Source organism: Heterocephalus glaber, unplaced genomic scaffold (assembly GCF_053883595.1).
Source record: "Heterocephalus glaber isolate CG9 unplaced genomic scaffold, H.glaber_assembly_v1.0 deba00001124, whole genome shotgun sequence".
NCBI classification, from domain to species: domain Eukaryota; kingdom Metazoa; phylum Chordata; class Mammalia; order Rodentia; family Bathyergidae; genus Heterocephalus; species Heterocephalus glaber.
The window spans coordinates 1,639,081-1,652,156 of record NW_028258197.1 but is presented as its reverse complement, the minus strand read 5'-3'; the positions used below and the strand labels follow the sequence as shown (position 1 = coordinate 1,652,156).

The window sequence follows — 13,076 nt, the reverse complement described above, 5'->3', positions numbered from 1 at the left end:
CACATCCTCACCCTTTTTATAATTTTTTTTTTGGTGGGGGGTTACCGGGGATCAAACTCGAGTCCTTGCGCTTGTGCAGCAGGCAGTGAAACCACTGAGCTAAATCCCCGGCCTTTTATAATTATTAATTTGAGACAGGTCTCACTAAATTACTAAATTGCCCAGGATTGACTTGAACTTGAGAGATCCTCCTGCTTCAGCCTCCCAGAATTGTGAGATTATGGACATAAACTACCATGTCTGGGTGTGAGTATTTTTAACGTTCTGTGGGTTTTTTAAAGACCTGGATTTAATCCCAAACACCAAAGAAGTTTGAGGGAGGATAGATTAAATCATAGGGTGCTGATAACTAGTTTTGCAGAGAAGCAAAATGGAGGGGGAGCCTTAATTTGTACTGTTTCCTGGCTTGCGTCAGTAAGAATTCTCACCTTGGCCAGGTGCACACCTCCAACAGTAAGTCACTGAACATGGAGTTGGGAAATGTGTAGAGTCAGCTCATGAAATGGTACAGTCCAACTTCACCACATTTTAACAAATATATCATTAACCCTGAAAACGCAAGAACAAGTCAGCATTTAAAAGTCAGGGAATATAATTCAGCATAGTATAATAACTACAGGAAAAAAACCCCAAAACTGTGAACCAAAGAATGTATTTTAAGCACCCAGGTCCCCTTGTGATCTGCACTTGCATCTCTTTGCTTTATCATTCTGATCATTGCTGGCTTTTTGTTTATTTGTTTTTTTGAGACAAGGTCTTGCTCTGTAGATCAGGCTGGCCTCGAACCCACTTTCATAACCCAGGCTGGTCTCAAACTCATAGTGATCCTCCTGGCTCTGGGATTACAGCCGTGCACCACCATGCCTGAGTTATTGCTACTTCTTTGTGGACACCCAGATCACATCCTCTTCCCGTGGCCACTGCTTGTTCATTTGCTGCTTGTGGTTAGATGCAGCCCTTGGCCAGTGACTCACTGGGAAAAGGGAGAAATCCTCCCTGCGCACACAAAAAATCTACTGAGGTATGTAGAACTATATAACTGATTCATAAGTTTCATATCCTCTCCCCCAAAGACAAAGAAGTACGTTTGTCCATTTTACTTCACTTCACATTGAAATGATCTTTTTAATAATCTTATTGTAGTAACTGTCCTCTTACAGTTTTATTCTAAAGGGGTTGCAGGACAGTGGAGTAAAGACTTAGTTTTCTACACTTTTGGAGCCACTCTTGAGTCAAAAATACGATTCCTTTTTTTTAATTCGTGACCAAGGGTGTGGGTATATGGGTACACACGTGCATGTGTGATTCTGGGGATAGAACTCAGGGCGTTGAACATGCTAGGCAAGTGCCCTACCACTGAGCTACACCCAGACCCTATCCTTTTAAAAAATCTAACACATTTCTTGGCACATAGATTCAGTGCATGTTTTAATGGAAGGATGAATAAACAAAAAGAATTCTCTGGTTAACTTAGCAAGACTCTGTCTCAAAATTTAAAAATAAAAAGGACTGGTGATGTAGCTTAGTAGTAGAGCACTTGCCTAGCATGCATAAGGCTTTGTGTTTAATTTCCAGTCACACACACATACACACACACACACACACACACACACGCACACGCACATGAAGTGAGGAATGGGGTTCTGAAGACTCTTCATTCTCACAGGCTTTCCAGTCAGTACTTTGGTGTGAGACTCAAATTCTTTTTTTTTTTTTCCTTTGGATACTGAGGATTAAACTCGGTTCCTTGTGCTTGCTTGCAGGGCAGGCAGTGGAACCACTGAGCTAAATCCCCACCCTGCAAATTCTTTTTTATTTTTCTTTTCTCAGTTCTTCTATTTTTTTAATATTTTTGAAAAAATATAATTTTTTTACAATATTTTCAACTTAAAACACTATTCACACTGAACACGTATGGCAGGTAACCTACCCAAATAGGAAGTTTAAGAAGACAAAACTGTTCTAGCTTTGTTGAAAAGAAAAGTTGTGCTGCAGACTACTGTCATGATGGTTAACAAAGCAAGGAAAAGCACCATTCAAATCACATAACAGTCTCTTTGTTCAACTGGATTATAGGCTGGTGTTTGTCCCAAATTAGACTTCACACAGATATGGCTGTGATGAGGTGAATCCTCAGAAGACACGATTCTCAAATCACATATTCCTCAACTTTATCACGAGAAGAATTCAGTATTTCTAACATAACATACCAGAAAAGCCAGGACTAGCTCTTATCTATCATTACCTTGTTATCTTAGTCACCAGCGACACAGAGTTATTTCAAATTATCAAATATTTTTTTCTTTTGTGTTTTTGAGACAGGGTCTTGCTATATATAGTTTAAGCTGGCCTTGAACTCACCATGTAGCTGAGGCTGGCATCCAACTGGCAGCAGTCCTCCTGCCTCAAGGAGATTCTTCTCATAAGGACAAATGCAACTGAGAAATGTGAAATGTAATTTAAATTTACTCATTTCTACAAAATGTAGACATTAACAAGTGTTAGTTAATCCTAAGGGCCAGTTTAGTCTCAAAAGATGATAATTTAGTAAGATTTAGAGTTTGTTTAATTTGGTGCTTTGTCACAACTTGACTGGTGCTTCTTTCCTCACTGCCTTTACATTGACTATGGGGCCAATTCTATTTTCAGTAAATGTTTGACAGCTTTTTAATAACAGTCTCAGCACTTTTATTATAAGCATGCAAGACTAACAAAAACTTTGGCAATGCATAAGTGTAACACAATGACGAGAAAGCTTTTATAATTAAGGTGAGACTCAAATTCTTACCATAGAAATGACTATTCCTTGAAAAGAATGACAGTCCCAACTCCAGCATAGTGATTTCAGCACCTTTCTGCTCATTACAAATGAAGGGAGTGGGAATATATCAATTGCAGTTTTCTAGGGAATTTTGTGAAGAGCTAGGCCACTCATATAGCTATGAGATAAGTTTTAATACAGTTTTATGGTGGTTAGGCTTTTGTTGGTTTTTTTGGTACCGGGGATCAAACTTGGGTCCTTGCGCTTGCGCGACAAGTGGTGAAACCACTGAGCTAAATCCCCAACCCCTTGTGTGTTTTGTATGCTCCAAAATGTTTGCTTTTTGAAGAAAAATCGATGTGTAATACATGCCAATCAATACGCAACACAATTTTCTCATTTAAGTTACTATGTATCTTTGAATTTTGACATGCTGTTGATTTTATCTTATTTATTGGATGCCTAATTCTCATTCATCTGCTTTACCATATAATTTGAAAGAGCAATATGTTATAGTCAAATTAAAACGAAGAAGTAAAAACTATCAGAAAAGAAAAAAAATGCAAATGAAATCTATGTAAATAGGTAAGGGCGGAGGGGGTGGAGGATGCACAGGTAATGGGGAAAAAAAATAAGAACCAAGATATATCATGTACAGGTACAAACACCCAATGATAAATGTAAATGAATTGTATACCTAAAATGTACCAATAAAATTAATTTTAAAAATAAAAATAAAACATAAAAAATAAAAAAAGATAAAATGAAGAAGTAGAGCTGGTCATGGTGGCACACTCCTGTAATCCCAGCACTCAGGAGGCTGAGGCAAGAGAATCACAGCAAGTTTGAGGCCACCCTGGGCTACATAGTGAGTGCAGGGCCAACCTGAACTACATAGTGAGACCCTGTCTCAAAAAGCCAAAAGAAAAATAGTGGTAGGTTTTCTCTGAGTCTTGGAACGATAACGAGTTAATATGGTCTGTGAAATTTCAAAGATTGTTTCCAAGTAGGTTGAGAAGACCATGTGTTTGGCTACCTGAGGAAGTCAGACCAAATGGGATTTCTTATTCCCAATAGGCAGAAAGACTTCTCAATTACGTGAATAAAACTTTTGAATTTCTTGATTTGCTTGTCAGCTAAAAAGAAAAGAAGAAGAACCTTTTATTTAGGATATTGACCATTAAGGGCTGGGGATCTAGCTCAGTGGTGTCACTGCCTGCCTCACAAGTGTAAGGTCCCGAGTTCAATCCCCAGTACCAAAAAAAAAATAAAATTAAATAAAATACATACATACACACATACATACAATCACTAGGATAGTGGCCATTACCATTTTCTCCCCCGATTCAGAGTTTTGGTTATAAGAACCATACCAAATTACTCCATCTTTGCACAGTCTCCGCAACCTCTGGGTATGAGGAAGTTGACACCTCCATCAAAATCAAGTTTGGTTTCAGTGTCTCAAATACCACAGTGGTTGTCATTTTCACTGAATCAGATTTGTGTTCACTTTGATTTTACTAATGAAAGTTTTTCTCCATTAGGGATGGATGAATGAGATTTACAACTATGATCCAGAAACTTACCATGCGACTTTGACACACTCAATCTTTGTTCGACTTGAGGGTGGAACCCTAAGGCTTTCAAAGCCCCATAAAAACATATCCAGGAGGGCGAGCTACAATGAAATGAAGCCAGACGTCACCTACATCAGCCAGAAAATCTATGACCTTTCTGACAGCAAGGTGAGCCCTAGGAATTTTGGAAGCAGAGAGTAGGGAAATGAAGAGTATTTGGAATCTTGGTTGCTTCACTGCATTTTTCCACCTAAGGTTTTTGTTTTTGTCATTTAAGGATCAGTATACTTTAGGATAGTACCTCTCAAACTTTAACGCATGTATGAACCACCTGGTTACCTTTTACAGTGCAGATTCTGGTTCTGCAACTTATATGGGGCTGGGCATCTGCACTTTCATGAACTCTCAGGTTATACACATGCAGGCATATGGGCCACATCTCCGGCAAGGGCATCCAGCACTCAGAATTCTGACTCTCAGAGCTAATCGGCCAAACAAAAAACTATATGGTAGGAAGATACTGACTGATAAAGGCTCTATAAAATGTGACAATTGTGTATGTGCAAAATAACTACATTTTATAAAATATTATATACCGTATTCTGTTTTGTGAGGAATGTTATTTGTGTGATTTTTGGGGGTGTTTTATTTTATTTTTGAGACAGGGTCTTGCTATGTAGTTCAGGCTGGCCTTGAACTCACTGTGGAGCCTAGGCTGACCTCAGACTCACAGCGATTGCCTCAGCCTCCCAATTGCTGGGATTATAGGCACATGCCACCACACCTGGCCTATTTTGTTTTTTGGAGTTGTTTTGGTTTTGTTTTTACTTTTAAAATTTTTTTTAAATTTTATTTGTTTAATAATTTACTTTTTGGTTTTGACTTGTGGTTTTATTTGTTGTTGTTTGGGTTTTTTCTTTGTTTCTGCTCTTTTTTATTTGTTTTTTGGTTTGGGTTTTTTGAGACAGGGTCTCACCATGTGTGTGGTACAGGCTGGCTTTGAACTCTCTATGTAGCCTAGGCTGGCCTTGAACTCGTGATGATCCTTCTGTCTCAACCAAAGTGCTGAGATCATACATATGCATCACCATACCCAGCATGTTTTTTGTATATTATTCCACAAAGCTATAAGTTCTCTGTCTTTACAACCCATCTGAATGATCTTCAAGTTTCTCCAAAATGACAGAAGTGCTTAATTTTTGTGTAAGTTTATTTTTAAAATTTTATTTATTCACTTATTTTTTGGTACCAGGGATTGAACTCAGGACTTTGCGCTTGCAAAGCAGGCAGCGGAAGCACTGAGCTAAATCCCTGACCCCTGTGTAAGTTTATTTTTGAGTTGATACTCAAATGTTACCAGGAGCTTCCCATCTAGGTCGATAAATGCTTTTTCTCCCCAGCTTAAGTTTAGCTCAAAGTCATTAAGTACAGTTGGTGTACAAACTTAGTTAATGATAATCAGCTAAGTGGTATAATTGTGCTACTTCTGGAAAATGATACCTACTTACAGCTCTTGGAGACTTCTTAAACATCTACATTCTGGAATGATTTTGAGGAATAAAAAGTCATTTCTAAAAATTTATTCCAGTTATATAGTTGTGTTATAGACAGATAATAAAGATTATTTCACATTTATCATTTTAATAAAAAATTCTGTGAGGTATGTGTCATGTGTAATATTAATGCACAATATAGCTACTCGTAAGTACATAAATCATTTCCCTTTCTTTATAGATTTATCTTGTACCTAAAAGTTTGGCTCGAAAACGAATCTGGAACAAAAAGTACCCCATTTGTATTGAGCTTGGTCGACAAGATGACTTTATGTCTAAGGCTCAGACTGATAAGGAGACCTCTGAAGAGAAGCCACCAGCTGAGAGAGAGCTGGGAAGCGAGGACCCTAAGAAGCCACCCCACCCTCAAGAGGGAATGAAATCTGTCCACCGAGATCAGATACTGTATCTGTTTGGGAGAACAGGCCGAGAAAAAGAGGAGTGGTTTAGGAGATTTATTGTGGCATCTAAGCTGAAGTCAGACCTCAAGAAGCCACCTGGTGTCTCTGGAAGTAAACCAGGTAATGGCATTTGTGCTAAGTGCTTTTCCATTTTTAAAGGACCTGTAGCGAGATTAGGAAAGATTGCCAGGCAAGCAGGAAGGAAGCCCACCCTGAATTGATTCCTCTTTGCCCCCTGTAGTGTGTTCTCATGACTCATGTACCTTTTAGAGAAGTCACTACAACTCTTTGTACCATGTCATTTCAGAGCAGTGGGTCCATTTGCAGGTGTATGTAGCTAGCCTTTGGTTGCTCCCTGGGATATTTTTTGGTACATATTGTGATGTTCTGAAAGAGGCAGCACAGAAGCAGCTAGTTAGAAGAAAGGTGAGAACTGGGGGTGTAGGCCAGTGATAGAGCCTGCACTAGTATGTGTACCACCCTGAGTTTAATTCCAAATCTGCAAATAAAACATTAAAAAGGCAGGAAAGTCTGGGAGATAACTTCACACTAGTGCTCTTGAGCTCCTAAACTTGAGCCTATCCTCCAAGCATAAGGTTGTCATAGCAATGCAGAATCCTTTGGCCTGCTGACCATTCTAGTAGGATCCTACTTATCCTGATGGATAACCACATAGTAGCACCTCTCCTGAATTCTGCCTAGGCCTGGGCCTCAAGGAACCTAAAACCAGCACACAGCAGCAGCACTCTGCCCTTTAGGTACTGTGCCTGATAGAGAAAAACGGCCCCTCTTTGAGTCAATTGCTCACAAATTACTGTGCTAGAAAGCATGGCGATGGTGCAACTAGTAATTGTGGGACATCAGAGGAGGACAAGATTGATGTAGGCATTATTAGGAAAGGCTTTTTGGATGAAGTAGCGCTAGGGAGGAGCCATTTTGGGGCTTACCCTGTCAAGGATTTATATTGACTAGGAGCATGTAGCTCATGTGGATCTCAAGCATGGCTTCATGTTGCTTTGTTTTCTCCTCTGGGAGGTACTCTGGGACCTTAGCACATTTGCTGACCTACCACTCTGTCAGCTTTAACCCCAGTTTCCATCATGACTCAAAGGGGTTGAAATCCTAAAAGTCCCTTGGAAATACCTTAAGCACTAAAACTCAAGATGAAAAGAAGATTACTAAATACATTCATTTCCTAGGGCTGTCAGGACAAAACGCCACAAACTGGGTGGCTTAAAACTGTAGAAATTTATTCTTTCACAGGACTGGAGTCTAGGAGTCTAGAAGTCCAGAATCAAGGTGTTAGACTGTGCTTCTCAGAGACTGCACAGAATCTTTCTTTACCTCTTGCTAGCTTCCAGTGTTGTCCACAGATCCCTAACTTGTGGCTGCAGCCCTCCAAACTCTGCATGTCTTGCCTCCTCTTTTTTTTTTAAAGACAGAGTCTTGCTATGTAGTTTATAGGCTGGGCTTAAAATCACTATGTGGCCCAGGCTGGCCTTATGCTCACAGTGATCCTCCTGCCTCAGCCTCCCACCTCCCAACTGCTGGGATTACCAACATGCCCAGCTTCTCATCTCCGCTTTGTTTTAGGACCCCAGTCATACAGGATTAAGGGCCCACCCTACTTCCAGTATGACCTCTCATTTTAACAGATTCTATCTACAATAGCCCTGTTTCCAAATAAGGTCACATTCTGAGGTGCTGGTGGTTAGAACACCAACATATCTTTTGGAGGACACGATTAAACCCAAAATGCTGAATAAAAGAAGATTCAAGTGGGTGAGAATGCCTCAGAATCAGCCACTGCTCATCTCTTCTCTTGAGTCTGACCCTGTGCAGTCCAGTACAGTGGCCACAGGCCAGGTAGCTGATGAGCACTTGAAATGTGACCAGTCCAATCTGAGATGTGCTGCAAATGTAAGCTATATACCAGATTTCAGACTCTTCACTCCCCCGCAACTAATTATCTCATTAAAAATTTTTATGTTGGCTACTTGTTGAAATGATGTTTTAGATATAGTCAAATAAAATATTCAAATTAATTTCATTTGTTTTTAACCTTTTTCATGTGGCTACTAGAAAATCGTATATATGGCTCACATTGTATTTCTCTTGGGAATATAATGTTCTGCTGGCCTAAACACTGAAGCTGAGAATCAAGTAACTTCTGTATGTGAGGCCCTGGTTTTGATCCCCAGTACCTTGACCCCAAAAAGCTATTTATTTGGTAAATTTAAGCCACCAAAAATATGATGAAACTAGTAACTGAGGCTGGGGTTATAGCTCAGGAGTAGGTCTCATGCTTGGCATTCATGAGGCCCTGGCTTCAGTCTCCAGCACCAAAACAAAAAGAAACTAGTAGTAAAGGTAAATTGGCGAAGACTGCTGCTTTTCAAAGCCATCTCTGACCCAGCAGCTATGTGTGGGTGGCTTGTCATTAGCCCTGAAGGTGTAGCTAGTGATGATCCTCCACAGCTGGGCACCTCTGTCAGTACCAGGATGATAGAAGTCCTCCTGCTAGCTGCCCCAGCCCCATGGGCCCTCAGGGATGCTGTCATTAAAACTGTAAGTTTCTGAGCAACTTGGACTTAAATGTTTGAGGTCATCTTGATACAGTGCAGACTGGGACGTGGGAGGTCTAGGGTAAGACTGAAATTCTGAATCTGTAGCAGGCAGTGTCCAGGCTCTAGGAAGAGCAGGAGTCTGGCAAGAGCAGTGTAGTTCTAGCATGACCGGATCAAGGGCTCAATCGCAGTGGGAGCCCCAGAGCCGTGAACACTGCTGCTCTTTGCTGCTCCAGGGAAGGGGAGCATGGCGAGGTTGCTCCATGGGCACTGAGTAGCAGCCAGGCTCTAGAATGGGGCTTCCTTCCTTCCTGTGTCCTCCAGGAGAAGGGACCCCTCTTGGATCAGGCACAATGGGATCAGTTTGGTTTAAAGTATTGATATCCTGCTACCCTGTTTGTTGTCATTTTTGTTGTTGTTGTTGTTTTTTTTAATCATTAACTAAACTCTAGGCTTTACTTGGATTTCACTGAATTTTCCACTAAAGCCCTTTTTCTCTTCCAGGTTCTAGTCTAGGATACGACAGTGCATTCAGTATTAATCAATTTTTTTTTTTTTGGACAGGGTCTCACTATGTAGTTCAGACTGGCCTTCAACTCACTGTGTAGCCCAGGCTGGCCTCAAACTCCCAGCAGTCCTCCTGACTGAGCCTCTCGAGTGCTAGGATGACAGGCATGCATCATATTTTTAAATACTTTTGATATAGCTTTTATCTCAACATTTAAAAATAATATTAGATAATCAAATGATATGAGAATAATAAAGGATTATACAAAATTTAGAATTCAGGGTAAAATTTCAAATAGTACTGGAAATTAGCTAGCTAAAACTTAAATTAAGAAATGACTTGTATAACACTTTTTTCTTTTTTTGATACCGGGGATCAAACTCGGGCCCATGTGCTTGCGGGACAGGCAGCGGAACCACTGAGCTAAATCCCTGGCCCTACTTGTATAACTCTTTATGAGGAGTTTTCATTTCAGATGGCTGGAACCTCTCAAAAATAAAATGACTTGTTGGGTTTTTTGTCTCTGTACTGGGATTGAACCCAGGACCTTTGCACTGAGCTACATACTCTGCCTTTTTAAAATTTTGAGACAAAGTCTCACTCAGACGGTAAGTTGCTCAGGCTAGGATCAAACTTGTAGATCCTCTTACCTCAGCCTCCCAGAGTGCTAGGATTACAGATGTGCCACCTTGCCCAGCCCCTATAAATCTTTTTAAACCATCATTTGATAGCATTTTAGCTACTTTTCTATTTAATCCAGCAGTGTTTATGCTCATGAGTTTGGGGTACTTGAAGGTTCTTTTCTTCCTTTGTATTAATAGCCATCACTTCTTTGCTCCAGGCCCTTTGCCCACCCACAGCAGACACAGCAGTCCTTCTGGGCACCTGACTCACAGCCGCAGCAGCAGCAAAGGTAGTGTGGAGGAGATCATGACACAGCCAAAGCAAAAGGAGCTGGTGGGCAGCGTGCGGCAGAAGATGCTGCTAGACTACAGTGTGTACATGGGCAGGTGTGTGCCCCAGGAAAGCCAAAGCCCCCACAGGAGCCCCATGCAGAGTGTGGAGAGCAGCCCCACCGCTGGGAAAAAGGTAAAGCTGTCTGGGTCGGGCCTTTCTGTTCTTGTGCTTCAGCTCACTCCTTAATCTCTAAAAGAGTGAGTACCCATTTGGGGCCAGGTCCTCCTTGTTCTTGGCCATGGGTCAGTGATGAGCAAGATAGAAGGGTCCTGACCGTGGGAGTTTGTGCTCTACTCAGGGAATCAGCAAGAAGCAAGCATCAGGTGGTGGTAAGAATTGAAAGGGTACTGGTGGGAAGTGGACTGAACTCAGTGAGGGGCTCTTTGAGGAGGTAACTTTTGGACAGAGACCTGGGGAACATGAGGGAGTGAGCTGTGGCGATATGGATTGGGGAGCACTCTAGGGGGGAAACAGCAGCACAAAGTCTCCGCAGCAAGAATGTGGCTGGCACTGGGCATGGTGGTGCACACATGTAATCCCAGCACTGGGGAGGCTGAGGCTGGAAGATTCCCATGAGTTCAAGGGCAGCCTGGGCTACATAGTGAGTTCAAAGGCAGTCTGAACTACATAGCAAGACCTTGTCTCAAAAAAAAAAAATGTGGCTGAAATACTCAGGGAATGGCATTAACAGCATTGAGGCCAGTGTGGTCAAACAGCAAAGAAGAGCAGGAGAGGGAGGCAGAGAGGCTGGAGGGATCTATTCCAAGGGAGCTGGGGGCCCTGGGAGGGTTTGAACAGGGAGTGATGGCCTAAAAGATACATGGCTTTCAGTAGAGAATTGGCTGTAAGAATGAAGTAGCTGGGTAGAGATGCAGGTGGTCAGGAGTGGCTGGCTGAGTGTGTTGTAGGAAAAGCTGGCCAGGTAGATGTGGTTATGAGAAGAAGCAAAGGTGACACATAATCTTTGGACTTGAGCAACCTAGTGATCGGTAGGGAAGTGATAGAGGTCTAATTCCTCAGCAACTGTTGTGGTAGTCTCGAATTCTCAGACTCTTCAACTGTGTCCTATGCTTTTGAAGATGTACCGTGACCATGAGTACCAAGGTGTAACAAGTCGGACATTGACTTAAGGTCATTTGACATGAGATCAGTAATGTAGGCTGTCACCTGCCATACTTGGTCATACCCTTGAATACATTGGTGTGACCCCTGAGCACACTAAATGGGCTTCTCCATTATGCGCATGGAGAAACAGACCTGAGAGAGGTTAAGTAGCTTAGACACACAGCTGCTAGATGACAGACGGTGCAGAATCTGGCCGGGAGTCCCAGGCCCTTGACTTGGTATGACTGTCGCGTTGGTGGGCTATTCTGAACCCCAGCTAGACTCAAGCCTTCTTTGTCACATTTATTCACTTGTGTTTGACCTCTAACAGTGACCAAATTTCTGTCCTTACTGAGGAACATGTGGTTCCTTTTTTTGTGCCTTTAGTTGGCTGTGGGTTTTATTTGCTTCTATGATCCTTTTCCTTGTGGAGGAGACCACTCACCTGATCTGTGTGAACTTGTCAAGGCAAAAAGGACCACATAGTCTGGGCAGCTGTAGTGGGAGCTGCCTCCCTCTAGGCTGGAGCTGAATGATTTAAACTGTTCCAGAAGTGTGCTGTTTGCCACTGGTAAGTCCTGTTCCCCCAGATTCCTTTTCTCCTTGGGATGTCAGCTGTCAGGACCTAGGAAAATCAGGAGAACTGCACTGACATGAGAAGGATATCTCATAAAATGCTTGCTTTGTGGAAGCTTTTCTTAAATTAAAAAGCAAAAAAATCTGTTTCAGAGCATTTCTGCATGTGCTTGCTGTGTCATATGGTCCTTGCCAGCCCCCTGCCTGGTGCTACTTCCAGGGGTCTCTAATCCACACCTCCTTTCCAGCCACCTGGCACTTAGCTCTTTAAGTACACAGATATTTCTTCTCTGTTCTAAGTCAGATGGAAGTCTTTTAAAACTACGTTAAACTTCCTGGCTCCCTTGGGCAGAGCAGGCAGGGATGATTTTTTTTTTTTTTTTTTTTTTTTTTGAGACAGGGTCTCACTATGTAGCTCAGGCTGGCCTCAAACTTGCAACAATCCTCCTGCCTCAGCCTCCCAAGTGTTGGGATTATAGGTGTGCATCACCACACCTGGTTAGGGATGATTTCATTTCTTTTTTTTTTTTTTTTTTTTTCTGGTGCTGAGGATCGAACTCAAGTCCTTGAACTTGCAAGGCAGGCGGTGGAACCACTGAGCTAAATCCCTGGCCCATGATTTCATTTCTTGATGATTGAGTCAGTATAATAAATGGAAACTAGGTACTATCATCATGCAGTGGCTCTTGAGTCAGAAGACTGGGCCCCCAGAGTCCAAGCTCTGCAGTATGTTTTGCTGGTTGTCAGTTGATTGGTGTTGCCATGTCTCCATCTTTTGGCTTTTCCTTGAGCTCCTGTCCCTATCTTCCTCAATGACTGATAGCCACTGTGGGCTAGGAAACCAGAAAGCCAGAATGATGTGAACAGGAATCACTGTCTCCGAGGGAGACTGCTTAGGCTTTAGTGAGGGGCCTGTGCACCCACTTGGCCACCAGAAGCACGTGAGGGCTTCATCCTCCTTTTGTATCCTCTCCTGGACCAAACTGCTACTTATGACACCCTAAGGCAGCAGCTGTGTGGCCAAACTTAGCAGACATTAACTCTCCTTTAGAGCGAAAAGGCTGGGCTGGAC

General features: G+C 42.1%; 1 protein-coding gene across 5 annotated transcripts in view; it reads left to right on the top strand.

The window, feature by feature from the left end:
* The window catches only part of Tex2 (testis expressed 2), a 104,043-nt gene that overhangs the window by 60,518 nt on the left and 30,449 nt on the right, over window positions 1–13,076 (top strand). For all 5 annotated transcript variants that reach the window (XM_087210200.1, XM_087210196.1, XM_087210197.1 and 2 more), the window contains 3 exons: window positions 4,306–4,506; window positions 6,073–6,412; window positions 10,209–10,456. In XM_087210200.1, coding sequence (XP_087066326.1) covers window positions 4,306–4,506; window positions 6,073–6,412; window positions 10,209–10,456 — 789 coding nt within the window. The remainder of the gene's footprint in view (window positions 1–4,305; window positions 4,507–6,072; window positions 6,413–10,208; window positions 10,457–13,076) is intronic.